This window comes from Acomys minous, assembly GCF_964271855.1.
Source record: "Acomys minous genome assembly, chromosome: 5".
Taxonomy (NCBI): Eukaryota; Metazoa; Chordata; class Mammalia; order Rodentia; family Muridae; genus Acomys; species Acomys minous.
The window spans coordinates 82,832,922-82,860,391 of record NC_140494.1 but is presented as its reverse complement, the minus strand read 5'-3'; the positions used below and the strand labels follow the sequence as shown (position 1 = coordinate 82,860,391).

The following is a 27,470-nucleotide window of genomic DNA, read 5'->3' as shown; positions in this document are numbered from 1 at the left end:
CCCTGGCTGGCAAGATCGTTTTTTTGTTTTTTTGTTTTTGTTTTTTACTGGCATTAGAGCCTGCTTTTATTTATTTATTTTTTATATTTGGAATTCTGGTATATACTTATATACTAAAGACCAAATGAGACATCCAGCCACGTGGACTGAAACACTTCTGGACCCTTCAACGTCCCATTGGTGAACAGAGACAGTTGGATCAATTGGACCACAGACTGTGGGACATTCTTATACATCCACTTTCTACACATACGAGGATTCATTCTGTTCAGTTCTGTTCACCTAAATAATCTTTTTTTTTTAAATTTTATTTTTCGAGACAGGGTTTCTCTGTGCAGTTTGGTTTTTTTTTCTCTAAATAATCTTTATTAATGCTGATGTGGTTTTTTTTTCCCCCCACTACAGTGAGGAAGATGTACTGGCTATCAATAGTGTGCCATAGAGTTTTTCTTTTTTTTTCTTTTCTTTTTTTTTTTTTTTTTCTGCTTTTTCTCAGGATCGTCTGAAATCTCATACCTACCAGGTGAAAAGTAGCTGCAGTTTACCCCAGCATGAAGTCTCAGAAGAAAAAAAAATTTTTTTTGTTTCCTAAAATCTCTCTTTAATTGTTTATATCCTTGGAACCCTTTCCCCCTGTGATTCAGATTGTTCATTGTCCTGCAAGTTAAATAGTGGATTGCGCGATCTGTCACCTTGATTCTAGGAGGAGGAGGAAGAGGAAACACCTACTGGGTGCTGGAAGAAAGAAGGGTGGGCACACTTGCCACTGTCATGCAAATTTCTCCAGACGTGGAAAAGGTCTGACCCTGGACTGGGAGCCTAAACCTTCGGCACACTAACACAACCCTAACCTCATGTCACTCAAGACTCGCTGGCCAATCGGTGCCTCCAGGTGGAGCCTTCAATCGGAAGAGAAGGCGGGTCTTCCGGGAGCCACGCCGCACATTCTGTTCAACTGCTAGATCCTTTGGTTTGATGTGCTGTGAGCGCTGCTGCTGAGTGCTGTTTAGGGGAGCTCAGGCGAGCTCCTAAATCTCAACATGGTGAACCCGTGGCCACTGCCCACAGCGGTGAGGAGCAGCTGGGTGAGTAGCCAGAGCGGAGTCCTTCCCCGGGGTGGGTGCAAACCTCTGGCCTCCTGTGAGGTCCAATTTGCTAACAGTACTAAATCCCTGGACCCGGCATTGACATTAGCATCCGAATAACTTCACTTTGGCGGCCGTATCTGCGCAGAGCCTTTGGAACAGAGGCTTTTGAGTAGAAGCACCCTTGGGAGGAGGCCAAACTCGGAGAGCCCTAGACTCTCTGCTGTCTTCTGCTCTTGACATTTAACATTTAGTTTGTTATGCCGAGATTACCCAGATCGCGAAACACGCCCCCTCCCCAGCCGCCCACACCCGGCCAAAGACCGCCGGGACTTGATACCGATGCAACAAACACAGGGTCTTGTATTACGGGCTCGGAGCTTCGGATCACTATTCTTCCTGTCGCAGCAGGATAGGAGAATGATACCGGAGCTTCAAGGGTAATGGGTTTATAAGGAAAAACTATAATTAGGAGTGGGGGGGTCACAGGGAAGTAAGGAAAAAACCCTAAGCGGGGGTCGCGAGTCTCAGGAATGCAGTCCTTCAGGCAGGTTGGGTGGAGGCTGCATCTCCAGGGAAAGTTGTGAGTCTCAGCAATGTGGACCTTCCAGCAGGTTGGGTCCAGGAGGCTGAATCTCCAGGGAAGTTGTTTTTATCTCAGAGGAGCATTGGATGTTAATTGTATTTAATTGTTCCGGTGGGGTTTCTGGAGAGTGCTGGCAAGCCCATTTTATGGCAGTGCATGATCCTTCCCAAAACGCAAGAAGGAGTGGGGTCACCTGCAGGACAAACACTCAGACCACAGCATTAAATGTAGAATGTAATATGTATATAGATATGCATCAATTTTGGCACTTCAAATTGTAAGATCCATTTGGAGTTAATCTTTTGTTGGGTAGCACTTTAATATTAAGCTCTGATGTAAAAGAGTAGAATTGATGATGAAAAAGATTTACCAATGCTTAGGAAATAGTAAGTTGCAGCCGGGCGTGGTCGAGCACGCCTTTAATCCCAGTACTCGGGAGGTAGAGGCAGGTAAATCACTGTACGTTCAAGGCCAGCTTGGTCTACAAAGTGAGTGCAGGACAGCCAAGGTGACATAGAGAAACTCTGTCTCTAAAACGGAAAAGAAAGAAAGAAAAATACTAAGTCACTCCAAGAAGAATTTAGCGGAGGCAGAACGGCCTCTAAAACACCCCACAGATACGTAGTATGCTAACTGGGTCTGTTAGAGATTAGGATGATAGAACACACATGTCTGTTCACCAGGATTGTCCAGAAATATGGCTCCAAGTCAAAACAAAGGAGACAGCTCTGATACAAGCTGCTCAGTAGGCCATAACAGGGTCACAACCAACGCTAAGGCCTGGTCTGTCATAATGGCCCAGCTTTCTTCTTGAGAAAAGCATAGTTCTTCCACCCCTGTGGCAAGACACCTGGTGATATAATGTGAAAAGTAACAGCATAGTTGTTTTGAGAGCTGGCCTAGTCAAGCAAGGCTTTCTTTCCCTGAGGTTCTCATTTATGGAGAATGACAAAGCTCCTTTTTAAAATTTTTCGAGACAGGGTTTCTCTCTATAGCCTTGGCTGTCCTGGACTCGCTTTGTAGACCAGGCTGACCTCGAACTCACAGAGATCCGCCTGCCTCTGCCTCTGGAATTCTGGCATTAAAGGTGTGCGCCACAATGCCCAGGCATATAGCTTCTTCTTAATCTCAGGAACATGCTTGGTAAAGCCCATAACAGCCTGGGGCCTAGGATTTTTGTTTGTTTGTTTTGGTTTTGGTTTTTTTGAGGCAGGGTTTCTCTGTGTAGCATTAGCTGTCCTGGACTTGCTTTGTAGACCAGGCTGGCCTCTAACAGGGCTTAGGTTTTTGGGAGCTTTCCTTAAAAGCAATGGTTCTACTCTAAAGCCAGAAATATGCTTGGGAGAGTTGGTAAAGGTCTGAAGCCAGGGCTTTTGCGAGGGGCTTACTTCCTACCACATGGGGGTATGGTTATCAGTGACAATGCCACTGTGGGCTTGGTCAGTAATGTTCTTTTTTTTTTTTTTAAAAGATGTATTTATTATTTATACAGTATTCTGCGCACATGTGGGCCTGCACACCAAAAGAAGGCACTGGATCTCAGTACAGATGGTCCACGTGAGCCACCATATGGTTGCTGGGAATTGAACTCCGGATCTTCGGAAGAGCAGACAGTGGTTTTATCCTCTGAGCCATCTCTCTAGCCCCCAGTAATGTTCCTGATAGACCCTGTGTTCCCCTTGTGCAGTGTTGTTTTATTAGACTCCTCCTGAGTTTATCTCTCTCATTGTATGATTGACTTGGTAGATATCCATCTATGCTGACATTGTAGATGTCTCCCATTGCTTTCCATTTCCCCTCTGAAGTAAATAAAAGATGCTGTTTTCCTTAAGAAGCTTACTGAGCATAAGACATACATTTTGCAAGATCTCCCCACCCCAGCTTCTATACTTTTCTACCTTTTAGTTTTCCTAACTTTTGCAGTCTCTGAGACCTTCCACTTAGGACCCTGTCGCTGAAATATGACCTGATGTTTTAGGGCACCGGTGTGCTTAGGAAATAGTTCTGAGAATATCTTTGCTGTGTAACATCTCCCATCTGTCTGAGTGGCTAGACTTTTGCAGGCTCTAGTCCCTACCTCAATTGTTCAACATAAAATCTGGGGCCTGAACCTGAAAGAGACTTCTAGATGACAGTATATGTAGAATGCGAAATATGTCCTAGGTTGGCAACTCTTTTGGCATTAACCAGAGTTTGATGCATGATATTTTTTACAGAGATTTTTCTTAATTGTGCTTTTAAATGTGTGCGAAGTGATTTCTCCTTTAAAGGCATATTACTTCTAGAACAGCTACACCTCCAGCGTTTTAGAAAACTGTTTCTGAGACAAGCTGTATTAACTCAGGGGCCCAGTCTGTTGGTCTCTAGTACAATGACCTTGCTTTATTTTTGATTAAACTAACTAAGTTCTTAAGTTAGAAGTCTGTACTACAACAGAGTTTTAAAATTTCCCATTAGAGTCCTGTAATAAAGTGTCCATTGCAGTAACAGGGAAAGGATTTGCTTGCAGATCATGGCTTCTGTCTTCAGACCGGAACAGGAGGAACAGCTTCCTGTGTACACTGCAGGGTGAAGCAGGGTAGGCGGTAGCTAGATCTCAGACTGAAGGTTAAGGAAGTCAGCAGCAGGGGGCACCATTATGAAGAAAGACTTGACTGAGGTAGAGCAAATGATTTTGTAATTTCCCAGCGTGTATTATTTTATGCATGTGAATGTAAACAGATCAGGTTGGTGGTGTGTGTATAGTTTGGGGAGGTCGGCTTGATCCAATGAATGCTGAATTTCCAGTTAAGGGGAGTGTTCTATGTAGGTATGTGTAGACCGCACTGACACAGCTAAGTCAGCTGAGAAATTTGAGACATAGACCGTTGGCTGTAGCTCGGTGTGTCAGGTACTGGTCTCGGCAGCTACCCTTGCACATAGAGGCAAGGTCAGGCAGTATCTTATTAATGATGCTCCCTCTACCAGAGAGTGGCCTGACCTCTTGCAAAGTTAGTATAGCCTGTATTTTTTTTCCAGTTATATAATTAAATGTAGCTTATAATTATCTTTTCCAAAAGTCACCTGTAGGTGTTACTTTTTAAATTTTATTGTCTTTAATGCAGCCCTGCTTTAACCTCTTGTGTATTTATTCTCCTGGTTATGAAGACTTTCATTTCTTTTTCTCAAGTACTTTGAGTATTTGTTTCTGTTCAGAGCAATGTCTTCTGTGGCTCAGGCTTGCAATATCCTGTGTAATTTGGAATTGCTTTGAACACCTAATTCTGCCCCTGCTACCCAGTGCCTGGAAGAGGGTCCTGCAGCCCCTTCCAGGCTGGGTGCTGTCTGGGTGTGAGCAGGGGAAAGACCTATGAGTGAGTGTCCTCTGTCATCCATGGCTTTTAGAGGTAAGTTAAAAATGAAGAGGGACATATGAGGGAGTTGAGTTAACTGACTCACTTTGAAGTTGTAGTCACAACACACACACACACACACACACACACACACACAGGGGAAGGAAGGAAGGTGAGATCTTTTCTGCTTTGGCAGTAGTAGGCATTAGCCACAAAGTGTCAGGTGACCCTACGGTAGAAGGGCGAGGGTGGGAAAGCCTTGCTGTCTGAGTCCTTTGGTCTAGAATCCTCAGTAGCGGAGCTGCTACTGTCCAGAGTTCTAAATGGTGGTCCAAGCTAATGGGGGACTCTGGGCAGGCCTAGCAACCAGGAACGCCAGGGAGAGGTGGCCGGCAGGTTCTTAACAGGATTCTCCTCTGATGCAGCTGTAAGGCGCTGTGAGGAGGACCGCGGACCATGCCATGTGAGTGTGGGGAGACCACAGGCCATGCCATGATGAGTGTGGGGAGACCACAGGCCATGCCATGGTGAGTGAGGGGAGACCATAGGCCATGCCATGATGAGTGTGGGGAGACCACAGGCCATGCCATGGTGAGTGTGGGGAGACCACAGGCCATGCCATGGTGAGTGTGGGGAGACCACAGGCCATGCCATGATGAGTGTGAGGAGACCACAGGCCATGCCATGGTGAGTGTGGGGAGACCACAGGCCATGCCATGGTGAGTGTGGGGAGACCACAGGCCATGCCATGATGAGTGTGAGGAGACCACAGGCCATGCCATGGTGAGTGTGGGGAGACCACAGGCCATGCCATGGTGAGTGTGGGGAGACCGCAGGCCATGCCATGATGAGTGTGGGGAGACCGCAGGCCATGCCATAGTGAGTGTGAGGAGACCGCAGACCATGCCATGATGAGTGTGGGGAGACCGCAGGCCATGCCATGATGAGTGTGGGGAGACCGCAGGCCATGCCATGATGAGTGTGGGGAGACCTCAGGCCATGCCATGATGAGTGTGGGGAGACCGCAGGCCATGCCATAGTGAGTGTGAGGAGACCGCAGGCCATGCCATGATGAGTGTGGGGAGACTGCAGGCCATGCCATGGTGAGTGTGGGGAGACTGCAGGCCATGCCATGGTGAGTGTGGGGAGACTGCAGGCCATGCCATGGTGAGTGTGGGGAGACCACAGGCCATGCCATGATGAGTGTGGGGAGACCGCGGACCATGCCATGGTGAGTGTGAGGAGACCACAGGCCATGCCATGATGAGTGTGGGGAGACCGCAGGCCATGCCATGATGAGTGTGGGGAGACCTCAGGCCATGCCATGATAAGTGTGGGGAGACCACAGGCCATGCCATGATGAGTGTGGGGAGACCTCAGGCCATGCCATGATGAGTGTGAGGAGACCTCAGGCCATGCCATGGTGAATGTGGGGAGACCGCAGTCCATGCCATGGTGAGTGTGGGGAGACCGCAGGCCATGCCATGATTAGTGTGGGGAGACTGCAGGCCATGCCATGATTTGTGTGGGGAGACCGCAGGCCATGCCTTGGTGAGGTTGGAGGCCAGTGAACTTGGACAAAGAAGAGCAGATTGGCTGACTAGAAGAGTCCAATCTGTTGGGACTGAGATGGACTGTGATCCAGACTGCTCTTTTCATCCATGTGGTGATCTGGGCAGAGGCTCTTGGCCTATGAGCCTCCGTGAGTGTGGATTCCGTGGGGAGGGCGAGGCCCTGCAGCCCTGGCAATGTAAAACTATGGTGCTTTTACTATCACTACCCAGTATGTATACATAGGGGTTGCTTTCAGTGTGCAATGGGAAGACAGGCAGGAATACTTCAGGTATAGGTATAGTTTCTAGAACTCCTAAGTATTACTTTCCACATTTAGTTTTGTTTGATAAATTTTACAAATAGGTGAGAAACTAAAATGAATTAATGAACTACAGAGGTTTTTCAGGTATACCTGGCACTGTGCAAATGCATAGTGTGTATTCTACACCCTGTGCCAGAATCCATGTGGCAGGAAGCAGGCATTAAAATACCATTCAACTTTCTTTTGTGTGTAGCTATCAGTAAGTCTCAGTTTGCCTGAACACATCTCCATTTCCAGAGAGAGTTGGAGAGCATGGAGCCTCTCAGTCTGAAAGAAAGAACAGTAGTAGCTCGTGGGCCAGAAACACAATTTAGAGGTCACTTTGAGTTATTTTGTGGGAGGTGCAAAGTCTGTATTTAATTTCTTTACACATAACAATCACAGGTTACACTGGTCAAGTTCACCTTTTTCCTGCAGCAGTTTCCTCAGGCCTTTTGGTGAAATTTGAATATATCTTGGGGCTTATGCTCTTGCCTTCTCTCTACATCATTTTATCCTTTCACACATATTGTACACATTCTTGGTTGCTGTAGCTTTGTGGTAAGTGCAGAAATCAAATTGTGTCAAAGCACATTATATTTCTTCATACTCCTAATGGGAATTCTGAGTTTTATCACATGTCACATAACTTTGGAATAAGGTTATAAATTGCAAAAATTTTCCTTTGGGTTGAATATTGCCAACATCTTTCCTTCTCTTTTTCTTTCTTTCTTTTTTTTTTGAAATGCATCATTTTAATGGTGCTGTTTACAGTTGTATAAAAGCATAAAAGATCTCATTCTATGTAATGATATCTTATTTAGCAAAAGACAGTGAGTGCTTGACACTGAAACTGATATGGAGTAATATACAAAACCATAGACAGAGGACGTCAGTGTAAAGTTGAGTGACACAGAACACATTGTTATTGTCTCATAAGAGCTATCCCACTAAATATCATTTATTTGAGAAGACAAAAAGAGGGAAAATAAAACATGCTCCAGAATCAAACAGTGAAACTGAATGTGACATGGGATTGTGTATTAGCATGTGGAATAAACTCTGAGAGCAATGTGTTGGGATTTTCAAAGATATGAACGAAAATTAGTTCAAAGTCATGTTGAATTGTTATATGTAATGTAAAATTGCACATATTTAGTGTATGCATCTGATGCACTTGGTGTACAAATGGTATGCAAAAAGTGATTTTTCTGCTGGACGTAACCAGAAATATTGTCTTTTCGAGGACTTTAGATGGCACAAGGCATAGAAAGCTGTACAGAAAGCTTAGTCAGCTGTTTTTGTAGAACCAGGAACATTGGAGAAAGAGGAAGTCAAGATCAAAGGATTTCAATGTAAAGTAGAATCTGAAAAATTAATCTTGAAGTAATTTGTGTGATATTTTGGCCCAAAATCTTTCTTATTCTGTCCATGCTCTGAGAAATTGAGTAAGGAAGAATTGAAATGAGCTGATTTCTTAGATGGAGTAATGAATCTGTCGGATAGTTATTAGTAGTGACTCATTCAGGACTACAGTGAAAAGAAGCAACAAGTGGGGTAAAAAAGAAATGCAAAATCTCTGGCTTATTACTGAGGAAAAACAGATAGTTTCAGATGACAGTCAAGTGCTGAAACAGAGGCATGAATTGAAATTCAAGAATATCACCATTAAAGAGAAAGAACTTTCTCTGGATTCAAAGTCTAAGATGGTGCCCAAAGAGTCCCTCCTAAGCCTTCAATTAGTGAAGGAGTAGGCAAAGTGATTCCTAGTCCCAGGAAATAACTTCATACAAAACCTGCTGTGACTGCTCCAAACATAGTGGGGTCCATCCCAACTTAGGCAAGCCAAACTTGGCAGGAACACCCATGTTGTGCTGGTTTTGGAAACAAGAGAGATGCAAAAGATAGGGTCATGGATTTTCACCCTTTGGTTTCAGTTTATCACAGCCTCAGCCATCTTGTTTCACTGATCAGAGCCCCAATGAGAAGACTGTGAGAGTTCATTGCATGAAACTATGAGGCTGAAGCCGCGGTTACAAGATGTTGAGATCCCCAAGCTATGAGACATCTGCCATACAGAGCTGCATAGAAGTAGTGGTAGTAACAGAACTGAGGGGCATAGCAGAAGTTGCATGGATAGGACCAGCTAAGCCCTTTACAACTGATGTTCCCAGTGTCTGAGACGGAGCTACAGGATTTGGTGTTTGACTTCCTGGGTCTCTGGCTTTGGTCCAATCTTCCCTCACTGTGTACTTATTCCTCTCAATTGGGATGGGAATGGGCATTCTGTGCCATTGTATTCTAGAAAGGTAGACTTTGATTTCTAATTTTACAAGTTGTGGCAAACAAGAGACTGCCTTGAATGAAAAAAATGAAATAAAACAAAACAAACCCCCTGAAAATGGAAACAAACAAACAAAAAGAAAAAAGGAAAAAAAAAAAAAAAGAAAGAAAGATAGAAAGAAAGAAAAAACCAGCACCACCAACAAGAAAACCCTCTGGACATTTGAATACTGTAGAGCTCTGGCAGACTTTGAGGATCATCGAAGTTAGACGAAATGCATTTTCATCAGGGGATGACCGTGGACCTGTGGTGACCAGGGTCAGAATGTAGTTGGCTTAATAAAAAAGCTCTCATATAGGATGATGTCTTTGAACACCTGTCTCTCCTTGCTGGCTTTCTTTGGGGAGCTTGTGGAAGCTTTTTCAGGAGAAGCCTTTTTAGATGAAATTCCTTACTGTGGATGGGATTTGAGGGTTTACCGACTCAACCCATTTCCTGTTCTTTGTGTCTACTGTGTTGTGGTTGAAACTCATCAGTAAGCTTCGTTCTCATGCAACCATGCCTTCACCATTATAGACTCTATCCTTAAATCATGGAAGATACAGTAGAAGCAATTGCTGTTCAGTGCTAAGATATTTTGATAGTCTACTTTTTTCGTAGATTTAATTTTTTTGTTTTTGTTTTTGAAGACGAAGTTTCTCTGTATATCCCTGTCTGTCCCCACTGTAGGCATGTAGACTACTTAGGCCTCAAAGTTAGAGATTAACCTGGCTCTGGCTCTCGAGTCCTGGGTCAACACAGCCCCCCTTTTATATTATTGACTGATGGGCCTGCAGCATAGGTTTTTGTACATGTCAGGCATATGATTTTGTGATGAACCTCAACCGCATCATGAAATTTGAAATTCGGCAGAGTATTCATTTCCCAGGAAAGCATGTATTCATGACATTAATACTGCCTGAGGCTTCTGAGTCATTAGACATCAGGTGCTTAATATTCTTTCTCCCTATTGTGTTTGTTTTGAATTTATGTTGGAATGAGTATGAGCGTTTTTCCTGTATGCGTGAATATGTACCTCCTGTGTGCCTGGTCCTCACAGTAGTCAGAAGACACCCTCAGAACCCCTGAACATTGAGTAATGGCTCCTTGTATTCCCCCATGTAAGTACTGGCAATTGAGCCCACTTAATTCCAGGGCCAGCAAGAGCTCTCACTGTTGAGCCACTACTTCTGCCCTGGGCTGTTTATTTATGATCAACATTTGCATGGCTAAAATTTTTATCTGTCCATCGGTAACTGTTTAAACCTGCATTTTCTTTTACTAAGATCTTATTCATGTTACAGTTTAAACTGGGGCACCTCAGGTTCTGGAAGATGAATTGTGAACATGAGGGAAGGTATAATTCTTTTGAGGAACTTCTGTCTTTATGGTTTGTTTGGTTAAAATTTGAAGGGAAGGCAGGATATTCATATGTAACTCTTGTCTGTTCTAGAGCTCAGTGCATAGACCAGGCTGACATCCCACTCAGTGAGATACATCTGCCTCTGTCTCCTGAATTTAGGGATTAAAGGCGTGACCCAGTACACTCAGCTTGTTCATTTTTATTGTACTTAGTAAGTGTTCATACAGTTTCTCTGATGTGTACTCAGTACTGTTGATTTGCCTTTTTGTTTCTTTCTATGTGTGTTAATTGGCGTTTCCCTTGCAAGGCTACATTCTATTCAGAGAGTGCAGTAAAATCCTTCTAAAATGACTTGATGATTACAGTAGAACTTGTGTCTCAGAAATAAGTAGGGAATGCACCAGCATTATGAATATATTGTCAATGAAATCTACATGTCCTATGTTGTCCGTATCATGATTTCTGTTTACACATATACGGAATATTTTAGGATTCATTGACCTATGATGATGTGCATGTGAACTTCACTCGGGAAGAGTGGGCTTTGCTGGATCCTTCCCAGAAGAATCTCTACAAAGATGTGATGCTGGAGACCTACAGGAACCTCACTGCTGTAGGTAAGAGTATGGATTTTCTTTCCCCCTTTAAAACAAGAGGACAACTTTTTCTTCATTATTTATGCTCTTATAGAATTTTAATTGAGAATAAGATGGATAGATCAGGAATGGTTCTAAGGTTCATTGAATATAGTAATTTGAATTTTCATGATTTTAAAAGTATATCATATGTTTTCTGGTATTGTATTATAGGCTATAATTGGAAAGACCACAATATTGGAGAACAATGCCAAAGTTCTAGAAGACAAGGAAGGTAATTGTCATGTGTAAGCTGACACAAATATCCTTCTGAGGAAATTCTGAGATGTCCTAGAAATTTTAAGGAAAACAGCAGTATAAATAAGTGCAGCCTTACATGTATTGATGATTATTAAATTCTCAAATAACCATGTGCCTCAATGTCAGGAATTTGACTTGTGTTTTTAAGGCATTCATTGAAGAAAGAAGACATGGAAACAATGCCCTAATAGTTATCACAATTTGAATCATAATCTCATTAGAGCCACACTGTAGAAATCCCAATCTGTTTAGTCTTATACCATTCATTCTGCAAAAGGTATAAACATTGAATAAGTGATAAATGCATCTCTAAAACCTGACGTTATTCATATAATTGTAGTAGTGTTACTAAACTTAGTAAGAGGGCAGTTTTTGAGACGTGAAAAGGTTATATAATGGCAAATTTGGAATTTTGATTTCTTTAAAAAGCCCAGAAATATAAGAACATATTTCCGTTTTAACCTCCGGTGTTGGGTATGGACTACGTCAGATTGTCCACAGCGTCTGACTGTGCTTTGCCTTATGTTCTACAAGGGGTGTGATTTTGCCAGTGGGAGATAATTTCTACAATTGGGTGATATTTGGAATTCTGGGGGGGTTTCTGAGGGTATTATTTAAATGCTAAAGGCCCAAGACTCAGGGTGGGCCTTTGTTGGTGGGTGTTTGCTGTTGGTTGTGGTTTGTTAGGTTTTTGTGCACAAAAAGAAACAACAAAAAGACATAAGTATCCTGACTGTGAATATCAAACCTTACTCAGGGAACTGGACGCCCCTAATCAGCAGTAAATAGTCCAACAATAATGTTGCCTCCTTTCTTTTCTCTCCCCTTTTCTTTCTTCTCTAGCATCAGGAAGTTGGAAAGGGTAGAGTTAAGGGTGGAAAAGGGTGGAAGGAAGAAGAACACACAAAATAGCAAGCACTAGCTCCATAGTTGTGGTGGAGAATCCTTAATCCCTATTCCACATGTTTATGATGAACAAGAAAGCAAATTGTTTGAATAATCCTTCCTTTCATAATGTACCCCTTGTCACGATGAATACAAGCCACGTGTGTATAAGGGATATTGAAAGAGGCAAAGTAGCCCTCTTTCTTGCAGAACAATTAGAAGTTATGTAGTCATCCCCAGTTAGTGTAGATTTGTTGGATGTGATACAAGTTTATAATCAATTGGTTTTCCAACTTCATTGGTAATGCATTAACAATCTCACACTGCAGAAAATCCCTTTGAGGTGCTAGGAATGTGGAAATTATTCCATTTGTCCTGGTTCAATTTGCAAATGCAGTGTGACTCATACTATAGGAAAATTTATTAATGTAATCAGTGTAGCTAAGGTCTGAGTTCTTCTAGTTCTCTTCAAAAATGGGGAAAACCTCATATAAGAAAAGCATGCTATAAATGTGAGCCATGTAATAAATGCTTACATGTATTTTTAAAGATGAAAAACAACCTATAATTTAGGGGAACACTATGAATGTAAACTAAGGGATAGAACCTTTAAGATCTGGTTCCTTTTTATACTTAGACAATTTGTGAGATTAACTCATACAGATAAAAAGATTCATCAGTGTAATGAATGTAGTAAAGTTTTAATATATGCCAACTGTCTTCACAGGTATGAAAAAAGCCATACTGGAGAGAAACCCTCTGAATATACTCAATGGCTTAAAGCATTTGCATATCCCAGTCGTCTTCAAAGGCATGAAAGAATTCATATTGTACAGAAACCTTACAAATGTAGTCAATGTGATAAAGCCTTTTCACAACAGTATAGTCTCCAAATACATAAAAAAACACACACTAGAGAGAAACTCTATGAATGTAATCAGCCTGGGAAATTCTTTGCACATCACAGTCATCTTCGAAAACATGAAGAAATTCATACCAGAGAGAAACCTTATGAATGTAATGAATGTGGTAAAGCCTTTGCACGTCGTACTTGTCTCCAAAGACATAAAAGAACTCATACTGGAGAGAAACCCTATGAATGCAAGCAATGTGGTAAAGCCTTTTCATGGTCCAGTTACCTCCAAAACCATAAAAGGACACATGCTGGACAGAAACCCTATGAATGTACTGAATGTGGAAAAGCCTTTGCACGTCTTCATGATCTCCACATTCATAAAAGAACACACACTGGAGAGAAACCCTATGAATGCAAGCAATGTGGTAAAGCCTTTGCGTGTCCCAGGTATCTCCAAAGACATACAAGGACACATACTGGAGAGAAGCCCTATGAATGTACTGAATGTGGAAAAGCCTTTGCACGTCTTTGTGATCTCCACGTTCATCAAAGAGCACACACTGGAGAAAAACCCTATGAATGCAAGCAATGTGGTAAAGCCTTTGCATATCACAGTTATCTCCAAATACATAAAAGGACACACACTGGAGAGAAACCCTATGAATGTACTGAATGTGGAAAAGCCTTTGCACGTCTTTGTTATCTCCAAAATCATAAAAGAACACATACTGGAGAAAAACCCTATGAATGCAAGCAATGTGGTAAAGCCTTTGCATATCACAGTTATCTCCAAATACATAAAAGGACACATACTGGAGAGAAACGCTATGAATGTACTGAATGTGGAAAAGCCTTTGCACGTCTTTATAATGTCCACATTCATAAAAGAGCACACACTGGAGAAAAACCCTATGAATGCAAGCAATGTGGAAAAGTCTTTGCATATCACAGTAATCTCCGAATACATAAAAGGACACATACTGCAGAGAAACCCTATGGATGTGATCCATATGGTAAAGCCTTTTCATGTCACAGTGAACTCCTATAACATAAAAGAAAGCATAATGAATAAATGTGAGCTATAGAATTAAGCCTGTGCATGTAGCAGTAGTCTTCAAAAATCATGAGAAAAAGCCATACTGCAGAGAAAACCTATAAATGTAGTCAATGTGGTAAAATTTTACACTTCATGCTCTTTTTATACAAGAGTAAAACCTTTAGTGTGTGATGAGTCTGTTAAAATCTTTGCGTATCAGAGTAGTCTTTGAGGCCCTGAAAGGGCTGATACTGAATGCATCCTATGACTGTAAAGAATTTGGAAAGACTTTCACCCAACACGTATTAAGTTATACAAGATTATTTCTTGTGGAGAAAGAAAAAACAACAAATGTCCACAGTCTATTCATGTACGAAGACATCCCCCTTCATTTTGTTCCTGAAAACTCACGTTGACAAAAATTCTACAAATGTAAATGATAGGGTAATCCTTTTAGATTTCATAATTCTCTTCAATTACATGACATAGCTCACCCAGATGTAAAACTTCACGCATGTGCATTAGTGCCTTTTCTGTCTTAAGGAATCTTGTAAAGGTGGTTAATTTGGCTGATGGTTCCGGAGGGTTATGGGGTCACCATGAAAGTGTCATGGCAACACCTGTCAAACACGGCCGTAAAAGGAGGAAGCTTGAAGTTCACTCAGCCTGCAACATTAGAAACTAGAAATGTTGTGCAGATGGAAATTCTCAAGCTCGCCCCCAGTGATGTGTTGCCTCCAGCAGGACAGATTTTCCCAAATCTTCCCAAGTGAAACCACCAGCTGACAGATTGATGTTTCTGACTTCACCCCTACTTGGTTGCTTTCTGCTACAAGCTTCAACACCCGCATTACAGGGATGGATGGTAATATGAGAAAAACAGTCATGAGTAAAAATTTATTTCTTTAACAATTTCTTGACCACGTCCCCTGGGTGGGGAGGCCTGGTGGCACTCAGAGGAAGGATGGCAGGCTACCAAGAAGAGACTTGATACCCTATGAGCATATACAGGGGGAGGAGGTCCCCCTCAGTCACAGTTATAGGGGAGGGGAGTAAGGGGAAAATGGGAGGGAGGAAGGAATGGGAGGATACAAGGGATGCGATAACCATTTAGATTTAATATGAATAAATTAATAAAATAAAATTTACAAAACCAATTTCTTTCATTTTAATTATGTGAAATCAGTGTGTCACCTCTGTGTGGGTTTATGCATGTGAGTGCTGGTGTCCAAGAAGATTAGATCCATGGATCTTTTTGGACGTTGTCTAAACCCTGATGTTGCTCCTAGGAATGAATTTGTCTTAACTCCTTGGCCATGTCTCTAGCCCTGTAAATATTTTGAAGTGTTTTTTTTTTTTATATGATCTGGATGTTAGGACACAGGAAAGAACTTATACAAGGCGAAACACTATCCTTGCTAGTAATTTTTTAAAGTTTGTAGACATAATAGTTGTCTTCAATTTCAGGAAAAAAAAATTGTCTTATCTCTTTATCATAGCCTTGAAGGAAGTAAATCATTTACCATGTTCACCCAAGTGGTGGAGTTCACCAGTTGTGGTTGTGATTTGTATTTTGAAACATTTAGAACAGGTACTGAAGTTTGCTATAAGTGTGGCAAATTTATTTGTAGAAGCTTATTAGGCTGTTCTCATATTCCTTTTGTGACTTCTCTTCCTCTTCTGTTGTGCTTTGACTTGGTTATGGATAGTTAGTTGTCTGCTGCATTGTGTAGAATAGGGTGCCCACCATCTTAGTGGTCCATTGTTTAATTGGATATCAGGCTGAGTGGGTATGGCCATACTTTTGAGGTAAAGAGTGAGTGTGAAAGGATGGTGGGTTGTTGCTCCTGGTTTTGCTTTTTATAACTTCACCGATTTCTTTGAGATGACTTGGATGTCAGTCTTTAGTCAAGGCTGCATTTGAACTCTTGATGCTCATGCATCAGCCTCCCAAGTACAGGTCCAAAGACAGAAGATGTACCCCCAGGGTGTCCTTTTTTTTTTTTTGCCAAATGTTTTAACAATGTTAGTATTAAAATGCTTACTAGAAGTGAATATAAACAACATTACATACATACTTCATATGCATATCCAAAGCACCATGTTCATCTATTTGGTGGAGATGTAAATAACGTAGGATAATCAGCAGCCGACTGTACATGTCACAACACAGCTTGAGGTGCTATGGATATGCATATATTATTTGATGTTCCATGCTTCTTTGGATCCCCATTAGTTACTGTTCGGCAATTTATTGTAAACTAGTGCCATTTAAGGGATTTATCTAGATATGCTAGATAATGTAACAGCAGTGAGATTTATTAATTTTTCCTTCATGTGTTTGTACAATGAGATCATGGGTTTTTAGGCACATAGATATGTGGAGACTGGAAGACAACTTTGCAGGATCTGCTTTTGGCCATCTATATATCGTGATCAAGGTCAGGTTGCCAGCCTTGCCTACCACAGATTTTTTGCACTGAGCCGTGTCACTGATGCTCAAATAAGACGAGTGAAACATGACATCTGTAAAGTACTGTCGTCTTTTCAGATTGTAAGCATATTTTCTTCCACGGACAGAGGAAGCACAGGACAATTTGAATAATAAATTCTATTTGCAGCGAAAAACGGTATACTGCTCTCTCTCCTTTTTAACGTATTAAGTTTATTCTTAGGGGAAAACGCTTGTTCCTGACACTTTTCTCAGAACCACAAATGGATGCCAGACTTGTCGCATTGTAATGTTGGCGGCTTCTAAGCCTGATGATGTGAGCTTGATCTCTGGGAGACCCATGTTACTTCAGCATTTTTTCTCTTATTTCTACAGTTGTGCTGTGTCATAGATGTGTAGTGTGTGTAGCGGTGAATGTGGTGCAGTGCAGTAAGAGTTCAGCACCAGTCTGTTGGCAGTGAGTAAAGGGACCACTGACTTGCTGAGACCCCTCCATTCTTTCAAAATCCTGAGTTCTGAAATGTCTTTCTCCGTGTCAGTATTGCTAGTAGTGTAATTCCAGACACTTGACTTCTCACAGTGGTGGTCTATGAGGGAAATATAAAGCTTTTTTAGGGCCGCCTAATTTGCGTAGTGTAAAAAATGATTATTCAGCTTTCCAGTAAACGTCTCCAGTGTGAGTAACTATCAGATTTAAAATATTTCATGTACGTGTAGAAAGCACAGTCAGAATTACACTTTCACCTTTATCTAGTATTATTTGCAGGGAGCATTTTATTTTAATTAAATATATTTTTGGTGGTTAAATTATCCATCTCTTCTACCCTGTCTTTAAATCTGATGATTCTGTCTCCTACGTGATCTCTTTGGTTCATTAGATTTATTTTATTATTCACTTCCTCTTTCAGCTCAGTTTTGGTATTTTATGATGATTCTAACTATTTCTTTCAATTATTTTTCTCATTCTACGTAGTCCCCATTTTCTTTAGCCATTTCCATGCTCATCAATCATTTTGCTTCCATTCATCAATCTTGTTTTTGACCCTGGGTTTTGAATTTTGAACATTACTTAAATTGCTTTTTTTTTTTAAAGGGAATATAGCTATGGATGGGATTTGAATGCAAGACATTGTGTCTTATATTTAGTATTTTGTGTTGTGAATGGAACCAAAAGAAATCAGAATTTAGGATGTTGGTTGTCTTTTGCGTTTTTTTTTGGCCCAGGAGGCTTGTATTCCAAGCTAGGAAGTCAGACTGCCTGTCTTTTATCTGAAGGGTACAGAATTCACTCTGGGACTCAGATATCGGGGTGCAATGTCCTCATATATCCAGGTTTGCCCTTGGCTGGCAGCAAGAATCTGGACAGGCTGTGCAGAGTGGGGTTCAGGGCAGCCTGACTGAGATGGAGGGGGAGGGTCTGGTCTCCCTGGGTTGGGAACACTTGTAGGATCAGGAATGTGACAGGGAAGAGCAAACAGCTGGGTGGACTCCACAAAAGTAATTAAAGAAGAGAGAAAGCAGTGGGCTTGATAGGGTAACAGGTGCTAGAATTAAAAAACAAACGCCACCTGGCCTGGCTCAGCTCTACCTGTATTGCTTCGTGACCCCAAGTTATCGATGGGGTTCTTAATATCTGTAGAGAAGTTTTATGCATCGAAAAGAATACTTGAAGATCTTTGTCTATTTACGTATTTTGAACAATTAAAAGCCTAGTTTTTTTGTTTGTTTTTTTTGTTTTTTGTTTTTGGTTCATCTTGCTTGATACACAAAGTTACACAGGGCAAGATGAACCCAACAAAACTAGCCCTTTATTTGTTCAAAAAATATATAAAATTTGGCATTTTCAGCATTTATTATTTAACTCGTTTAAAGCTGACTTACAAATCTAATGAAACTTTAGACATACAGAATTCAACACTAAATCAATTTATTGTTAATCAATTTTTGAAATAATTTTAGGAAAACAATGCTATTTCTAAATATGCCTAGCAGTTTGAAAATTTATAGAAAATATACAAATTTTTAGAAAATATAACATAACAAAGGCAAAAAGAGGGAAAAAAAGAAGCAGTTATATAGCCACAAGAGAGTGAACAAGGAGTCACAGTGGCTCCTCCAGAAAGAAAATACTAGAAACAGGCTATTTTTCTAACAAGTTCTTTCATACATTCAAAAAACATGAATCCATTGGGAGAATATGTTTTTTGGTAAAACATTCACCTAGCCTGTGTGAAACTATGACTTTATTCCTAGGAACATATACACACAGCCAAACACACAGAAACACACACACACACACACACACACACACACAGGGTGAGGGAGGGAGGAAGTCAGGCACAGGCACATGGATCCATATAATTACAAATCCTTCAAAGCCTTCACGTGGACAACCAGAACAGACTTTAACATGCCGGGGATCTTTGATACTTAACCAGAAAAGTAAAAGCTAGGTGTGGTGTACATGACTGTAATCTCAGCAATGTGGAGGCTGTGACAGAAAGATCTTAAGTTCAAATCCAGACTGGGAAACATAGCAAGATTAAGGCCAATGAAGGCTACATAACCACAACTTGTCTCAAACAAACTAGCAAAGAAGAAAAATGACAAATTAGAGGAAAGGCAGGAATATGGTGACATGATTCAACGAGATATGCAAATGAAGAGTAAAATCCAAAAGTGGGTTAAGAAAAAGAATCATGACTATACTACAGCTCTTTCTAACACACAAAGCTAATCTTGTTAAATTAAAAGGGTAAATGTTACAATTGTCTAAAATGACAGAAAAATTGAAAAAAAAATATGAACAGCCATTAATGATTTAAACAAAACAAACCCAAAATCTCTCTAAGTAGGATTACAAGGGAAGTTTGTTGACCTAATGAAAGCCACAGTGGGTGGGGATAGAACCAGAGTATCCCTTTGAACACCACAGAGAGGGTATAAGGACTGTGCTTTCCGTGAAGCTAAGCACCATCTGAGAAACGCTACCCAGAACAGTCAGACAAGGGAACTCAAGTCTACGACCTAGAGTGAGAAATACATTGTTCTGCAGGGATTCAGCCAAGGAAACACGGGAATTGACAGAAAAGTGTTTTGTGTTTGTGGAGTCTATCAGGGATTCATAAATACACTTAAGGTTTTGGTTTTAGTAAATTAGAGGCTTTTTTTTTTTTAATTAAAAAGAGACTGGCCAGGACCAATCCAGAGACAGTTCCCTAGGTAAGGTCCCAGCTTTTGTTGGCCAAAGGATTATAGAGTCAGAACCCACAAAGCGATAATTTGGGGGATCCGAATCAACTCATATCCTGTCTGGGTGTGAGCAAGGCTTGATTATTTAACAAATGTTCAGCTGGTGGCTTCGCCATCCAAGGGAGCAGGTGTTTCATACAAAAGCAGAGCTTAGTAGTTAGACTGTTTAATCTTCTGACCCATTACCTTGTAGCAATAGGTGAGGTAACGAAATATTTTGCAACAATCAGCAATTTTTGAAGAATAGCCCAACTGCACAGGCCCATCTCGGCCCAGCTGACAGGGTACATTCGAGGTAGAGGAAATTTCATCACAGCTTCGACAAGCATAAATTATTATTACTATTTTTTACAAGACTAGCCCTGTAAAATTTTCCTATAAACATAGTGGTCACCATCAGGAGGCGGGAGCCATGTCATTAGGCTATTCAGCAATGTAAGATGAACATGGGAATTTGAAATTTTTTCTCTGTATGTGAAAAACTGCATTCAAAGTGCAATTAGACAGGAGGCTGTTATGAAAAAAGTGACATCTGGGGAAATAACAATCACAATAAGAAAGTCAAACCTTTTTCAGAAAAAAAAACCCCATTCATTTGTTTTCGTTAAAATAAAACACTGATAAAAATACAGTAGGCGAGTTTGTTAATATTTTCAGTGGCAAAAAAACCTAAGATTTTTTCTGTAATAAAGCATAAAACCTAAGGTACTTTTTTTTTTATAACAGGGAATATTTCTATAATATTTACACTACTATATATTTTCCTTAGTTGGATTTAAATGCTATTATTCTCACCGTAATGGGTACCAAATGCCTTCCAAGTACCCTGTAAGTAGGAAGCCCACAGAAACACTTAACTTAGAAGATTCATGTTAGAAAAACATCTGCGAAGCCTGAAATCTATTCTTCAGATTACAGCAAATCTTTATTTCTCATATACACACTAATGATTAACAAAAATTTTCTAAGTCTGGATTCAAAGATTTCTGATATAATCAATGCACTAGACAGAAAGCAAGAGGATTTTAATTTATATTAGCATGTGTTAATTGCAAAAGTAGTAGGTTTCGTCCATGCAGGTGTGGCATGCACTTGTTATATTCCCTCCTCCAGTACCTGCTCTAGTCCTGCTTGGTCCTTCCACCATTCTCTGCTCATCTTCATCTTACCAAACACTTCCCTTCTGTTTTCCTGTGCTTCTGCTTTTTAAACCTATATTCAAGAGTATGAAGGAAAACATGCACAGTTTCTCTTTCTGATTCAGTTAGCATCTGTATTTACCAAATCATTCACATAAAAAGTATTTGGAAAGGTCTCTTAGAATCCATTATAATTAATGTTATTTTAGGTGTATTTAACTTTTGGATAGGGAGGTGATTCTCAAGTTTATATCACATGGTCTAATTTCAAAATAATTTTTAAAGATCCAACGTAAACATCTTCTCTAAGAGTTTGTGATAGGATTCAGAGGTGTTTCTTTTATTCTAAAAATAATATTAACCAAAATGTAATACACTCACATTTTTGCAGTTTAGGGGCAAAAACCCACATAATTTCCAATAGAATAAACAGTTTCTCTAGAATGCCTTTAAATCTTGTGGATGCTACATAACACTTATGCATGACGAATTGGATTTTTTTCTGTGATACAGTAGCGCTTAACACTAAATTTTCAGTGTGCCATCAATGCAGTGTAGGGGTCATTTTCAATTTTTTTCTGTCATCAAAGATTTTTATCTGTTATAATTAAAGTGTGAATAAAGTGATATATTCTGCTCTCAGTGTATAGGACACAACAAGATTATTAAAGTGAAAGTTTTTCAAAATGTAAAAAGAGAAATACATTTTGGAATTTAGAATAAATGAAATATATATGATGCTGAAAAAAGTAAAGCTCAGCATTGAGCAGGGGAAGTCTTCTGAAATCTTTGGCCACTGACCCAAAAGAGTAACACAGAGAGTATTAGCAGCCACTGTCAGACAAAACACACACACACACACACACACACACACACACACACACACACACACACACACACGTCTTTATTGTATATTCTGTACTGTGTATTGTTTCATTTCAAGTCAGTAATTAAAAAATGACAACACTATCACTTTGCATTTTATACTTTGTCCTGTGTATGCCTGATTGCTTCACTGACTCCCTTGAATCTAATCCATGGAAAATGTAACTACAGCACACTCCCTGTTTCAAAAAATGTGTATAAAAACCTAGACTGCTTGCCTACAAAATACATCCAGATTCAAACTACCTCTGGGGTTGTCTCTGTTTGTCACCTCATCAAATCCTTTTGCAGTGACACTTCGAGAACTCCCATTCCCAAGGACCTATACCCTACTGAGATGGTCCATGGCAAAATTAATCACATTAATTCAAATGATCAAGCCTTTTTGTCATATATTATTTCTTGCTTATTTTATTTTATTTTATTTTTTTTATTTTTTATTTTTTTGCCTGGAGAGATGGCTCAGAGGTTAAGAACACTGAAGGTTCTTCCGAAGGTCCTGAGTTCAGTTCTCAGCAGCCACATGATGGCTCACAAGTATCTATAATGATATCCAGTGCCCTCTTCTGTTGTGCAGGTATTACATACAGGCAGAACTCCTTTATTTTGGAAACTAATAAAAGTACAAAGTGAGGAAAGCCAGGAAAGAGAGAACTTAGAGAAGAAAACAGGAACTGCAGAGGTAAGCACTGACAACAGAATACAAAGATGGAGGAAAGACTCTCAGGTGTAGATGATACAATGGAAGAATTTGATGCAACCATCAAAAACACATTAAGTCTAACAATTCCTGGCACAAAACATCCAAGAAATCAAGGACACCATGAAAAGGAGAATGCTAAGGATAACAGGAAATTAGAAAACAGAAGATGTACAAACACTAGAAGAATCTACTTGAACCTTTTGCGCAGGAGACAGTTTCCTGAACAGAACATCAACAGCTCAGGCTCTAAAGTCAACAATTAATAAATGGGACCTCGTTAAACCGAAAAGATTTTGTAAAGCAAAGGACACTGTTAATAAAACAAAAGGACAGCCTACAGACTTGGAAAAGATCTTAACCAACCCTACATCCTATAGGGGGCTAATATCCATTACATAAAGAACTCAAGAAATTAAATACCAAGAAACCAAATAATCCAATTAAAATTTTGGGTACAAAGCTAAGCAGCATTCTCAACAGAAGAGTATCAAATGGCTGAGAAGCACTTAAAGAAATGCTCAAGTACTTAGCCATCAGGGAAATGCAAATCAAAATGACTCTGAGATTCCATCTTACACCTATCAGAATGGCTAAGATCAAAATCTCAAGTGACAGCACGTGTTGGCAAGAACTTGGAGGATGTAGAGAAAGGGACCACTCTTCTATTGCTAGTGGGATTGCAAACTTGTACAACTACTTTGGGAAGCAATCTCGTGCCTTCTCAGTAAATCAGGAACAACTCCATCTCAAGACCTAGCTATACCACTCCTGGGTATATACCTGAAAGATGCTCCACCATACAACAAGGACATTTGCTCAACCATGTTCATAGTGGCCTTATTCCTAATAGGCAGTATCTGGAAACAACTCAGATGTTCCTCAACTGAAGAAAGGATAAAGTACTACATCTACACAATGGAATACTCTTCAGCTGTCAAAAACAAGGACATTGTGAAATTTGCAGGCAAATGGATGGAGCTGAAAAAGTTCATCCTGAGTGAAGTAACCCAGATTCAGAAGGACATGAAGGGTAAATAGTCACTTATAAGTAGATGTTAGCCATATAATATAGCATAACCATATTACCATCCACAGACCTAAAGAAGCTAAATAAAAATGATGACCCTAGAGAGGATGCTTGATTCTCACTCAAAAGAGCAAATAGAAAAGATACTGGAAGTGGTCAAAGAGAGGGAACAGGATGGGAGCCTACCATAGATGTCCTCTGAAAATCTCAGAGACTCTACCCAGTGAGGGATTGGAACAGATGCTGCTGAGACTCATTGCTAGATTCTGGGCAGAGCTTTGAGAGTGTTTTGAAGGGATGAGGAGATGGAAGGACCCAGAGAATTCAGGAGCCTCACAAGGAAACCATCAAGGCTGGCAAATGTGGACCCAGGAGCCCTGCACAAACTGTTGCATCAACCAAGGACAATGAATACAGTGAACCTAGACTTCCTGTTCAGATATAGCCAATGGACAGCTCATCCTCCAAGGTTGGGGAGGAAATGGACACTGCCTCTGACATGAACTCTGGTTTCCCCATTTAATCACTTCCCCTTGGTAGGAAGGCCCAGATGGCACATAGAAGAAGGGGTTGCAAGCTACCTGCATGATACCTAATAGGCCTTGGTCATATGGTGGAGGAAGAGGTTCCCTTCTGTCAGAGGTCTAGGGGGTAGGGAATAGGGTGGAAGAAGGAGAGAGGGCAGGAATGGGAAGAAACAAGCTAGAGAATAACAATCAGGATGTAATCTGAATAAATTATAATAAATAAAAAAAAAGGACTCCACTCAGCAGGGGATCTAAGGAGAAGCCGAGTCTTACAGCCAAACTTTGGGTAGAGTGTAGGCAGCCCTATGGAAAGTGGGGGGTGAGGTGGGATAGAAAGACCCAGAGAACAGGAGCTCCACAAGAAGACCAAGAAAGCCAACAAATCTGTCCTCAGGGAGGCTGCCTGCTGGTGACTGATGTCCCAAATAAGGACCACGCATGAAGAGGAGCTAGCCCCCAACTCAGATTTAGCTGATAGGCATCTCATTCTCCATATGGGTCCCCTGTTAAGGGGAGCAGGTTCTATACCTGCCACAGATTCTGTTTCCCGCACTTTGATCACTTCCCCCTGGTGGCGTGCCTTATCATGCCACAGAGGAAGAGGATGCAGGTAGTCCTGATGAGACTTGGTAGGCTGGTTTGAGTTGGTAGGGGAGAATGTCTCCCCCTGTTTGAGGAATAGGGGAGGAGAATAGGAGGGAAGAGGGAGGGAGGGTAGGTCTAGGAGGGTATGAGGGAGGGGCATGCAACTGGGATGTATAATGAATAAAATTTTAAAAATAAATTATAAATAAATAAATACTTCTGAGAAATCCACGCTTGGCAAGCTGAAAATGTAGCCTTCAGAACGTTTCAAAGTCATTCAAGCTGTATGACTCATAGTTAACTAATATTGAGAATCTCTAAATATAAAAAAATGTAAATGATTCATAACTGAATCTGATGACTAAACATATGAATGAGATGAAAAGGCACTTTTCAAAGGTGGAGGTATAAATAATTAACAAATAATTGAAGTAGGTCTCACCATCATGTGAGATTAAGAAAAATCAAATTCAAAATATATTAAGATTCTGAATCATCCCTGTGTGAACGGCTCATTAAACAAATGGACAAAGAGTCCAGAAGCTTGTGAGGAAATGGGACAAAGAAGCCTGCATATAAATCGGAGAGAATTTGATTTACAGCAACTACTATGGAATTTTATATGGAGACTTTTAAGCAAAAACAACCAGGAATATAATACATCTACAGCAGTCCTGGTAATAAATACAAAGTAATGTAAGTATATACAATATAGAGACTTCTGCACATCCACACATTTACTATGGTGGTATTTATAATAGTCATGGAATGAATTTACCTTAAAATCCAATACGTAGTTGAGATATAGACTTGACAAATATATTCATTAATGTATAATAGATAAAAACAAACTGTATACATATAATAATTTTCTCTTATTTCAAGTAATTAAATTATCATCAATTATATACATCTTATTGCAAATAAAATGCTTTTAATTTTGATGTCTGAAATAAGCCAAAATCTTTTAAGAAAGATAAATTAGTGGTGGTTTTCCACATATATGGAAGCTAGATTTTACACACACATCCTACCCCACCTCCTACACACACAATCTCTCTCTCTCTCTCTCTCTCTCTCTCTCTCTCTCTCTCTCTCTCTCTCTCACACACACACACACACACACACACACACAGTCACTACATATAAAGAGAGGTAAGCTTGTTTTGGAATAGAAAGTAGACTATTGGAAGAGGGAAAGGAGAGTTAAATGAGAAATGGATTATGCATTTGAGTAAATGTGTAATTATGAAATTTAGCACTTTTAGAAATGAACAAATATTAAAATATGTCATGTATTCTGCAACAGAATAGCCTGATATCAAGACCTATGCCACTCACTGTAATTCAGTCTGGAAAACTAATAGATTTTTAACATGCATACTTATAAGTCTTGCATTAAGTGTGCAATTATATCAGTTTAGTTTGTCATAAGTTTGGAAAGAGTGATTATGGTTGTACTCACTGTGTATTAGATAAATGGTTCACTTAAAAGTGCTCATTAATGTTCAACTGAAAACTAAATATTTCTATTAATATATGATTTTGATTGTTTGGAAACATATAAACTGAAATTAATATGACAAAAATATATATTGATTATACTTATAATGAAAATGTTGAATACATTTCTTCCTTAGTAAAAATATAACTAAGCATTTCAATAGCTCTTAAAATGCACAGAAATTACAAGTTCTCTTTGTCTTTAGGTCACATAAATATTTAGACTTTTATATACAGTAGACAGAGAAGGAAGCAACTCAGGAGCTTTTACAGTATAAAGGAAAAAAAATCTCAAGAAGTATTTGCTGACATCCATTTTCTTTTCTTATTCTTGCAACATCAATTTTAAGAAGTCCTTGGAGACTGAGCCAAGTTGAACCAATTTAGGTAACGGTGAGCTCTGTGCATTTAGCCTTCGTAGATCCTGGTAGAGTCAGTAATTATCCTGTGCTTCTAGTTCCTTATTTTTACAGTGAGCTGGCACCTGTGTCCTTCCCCATTCATGGACAACTACATCAGAAAACTATTAAGTGTCACTGCTCATATCTGTCCTCGCTCAGGGCCTGGTGTGACAAGGTGACTGTATCTGCACTTGTTGATCATGACAAGAGCAGAACAGTAGCTTAAACTGGTAGGTACAGAGTGTATGAACATGCGAAGGAGTACTGAATGTTTTCTTTATACATTTTGCAGATGAACTGACAATCCTCCTATAAAGATGAGAGAATACAAATATGAACTAATTTGGCTATCTGGGCTAGGAGATGTATGTTCTGTTGTGCTGAGTGCACTACATACCTCATTCACAAGTTGCTTTTCATTGACCCAGATTCTACATACACACGTCTCACATACAATGGATGCCTGTAAACTGTTTCTCACAGATCTCCAAGTGTCTATGATGAACATGGTGAGGAAAAGTAGGACTAGGCTAGTAACTATAGCATCAGGTTCTGTATTTAATGCTATTCTGAGTTTCAGGTGCTTATCAATGCCTGTGTAAAGTTTGGTTTTTTTCTTATCTGCTACCTTCCTTTCATATTTTACATAATGAAACAGTGCGCTACTTTGAGTCAACATTTTCAAGATTGCTAGGTAGGGGAAAATGCACTTATTGTGGACAGAAGTTGCCAGGCCCTGAGAACCAGCAGCTGACTGACCACGTAGCCACACAACCAGT

The 27,470-nt window shown here is 40.2% G+C and overlaps 2 protein-coding genes across 4 annotated transcripts in view; one reads left to right on the top strand and one right to left on the bottom strand.

Moving 5' to 3' along the window:
• LOC311597496 (olfactory receptor 7D4-like) overlaps positions 1 to 27,470 on the bottom strand; it is a gene marked incomplete at both ends in the record, with an annotated part of 336,911 nt that overhangs the window by 162,575 nt on the left and 146,866 nt on the right. The gene's annotated exons all lie outside the window — the stretch shown is intronic.
• On the top strand, positions 904 to 15,295 carry LOC311598213 (zinc finger protein 431-like; the record flags this gene model as incomplete). 3 transcript variants are annotated; one of them, XM_084783223.1, is made up of 5 exons in its annotated part: positions 1,040 to 1,070; positions 5,429 to 6,042; positions 11,035 to 11,161; positions 11,354 to 11,414; positions 13,053 to 15,295. In XM_084783223.1, exons 3-5 carry the CDS (start codon positions 11,128 to 11,130, stop codon positions 14,227 to 14,229), a joined length of 1,272 nt encoding a protein of 423 aa, XP_084639349.1. In that variant the 5' UTR covers positions 1,040 to 1,070; positions 5,429 to 6,042; positions 11,035 to 11,127. The 3 variants fall into 3 exon arrangements, with proteins under 3 accessions (XP_084639350.1, XP_084639348.1, XP_084639349.1); XM_084783222.1 differs by lacking the exon at positions 5,429 to 6,042 and having other exon boundaries at positions 911 to 1,085; XM_084783224.1 differs by lacking the exons at positions 5,429 to 6,042; positions 13,053 to 15,295 and having other exon boundaries at positions 904 to 1,085; positions 11,354 to 11,418.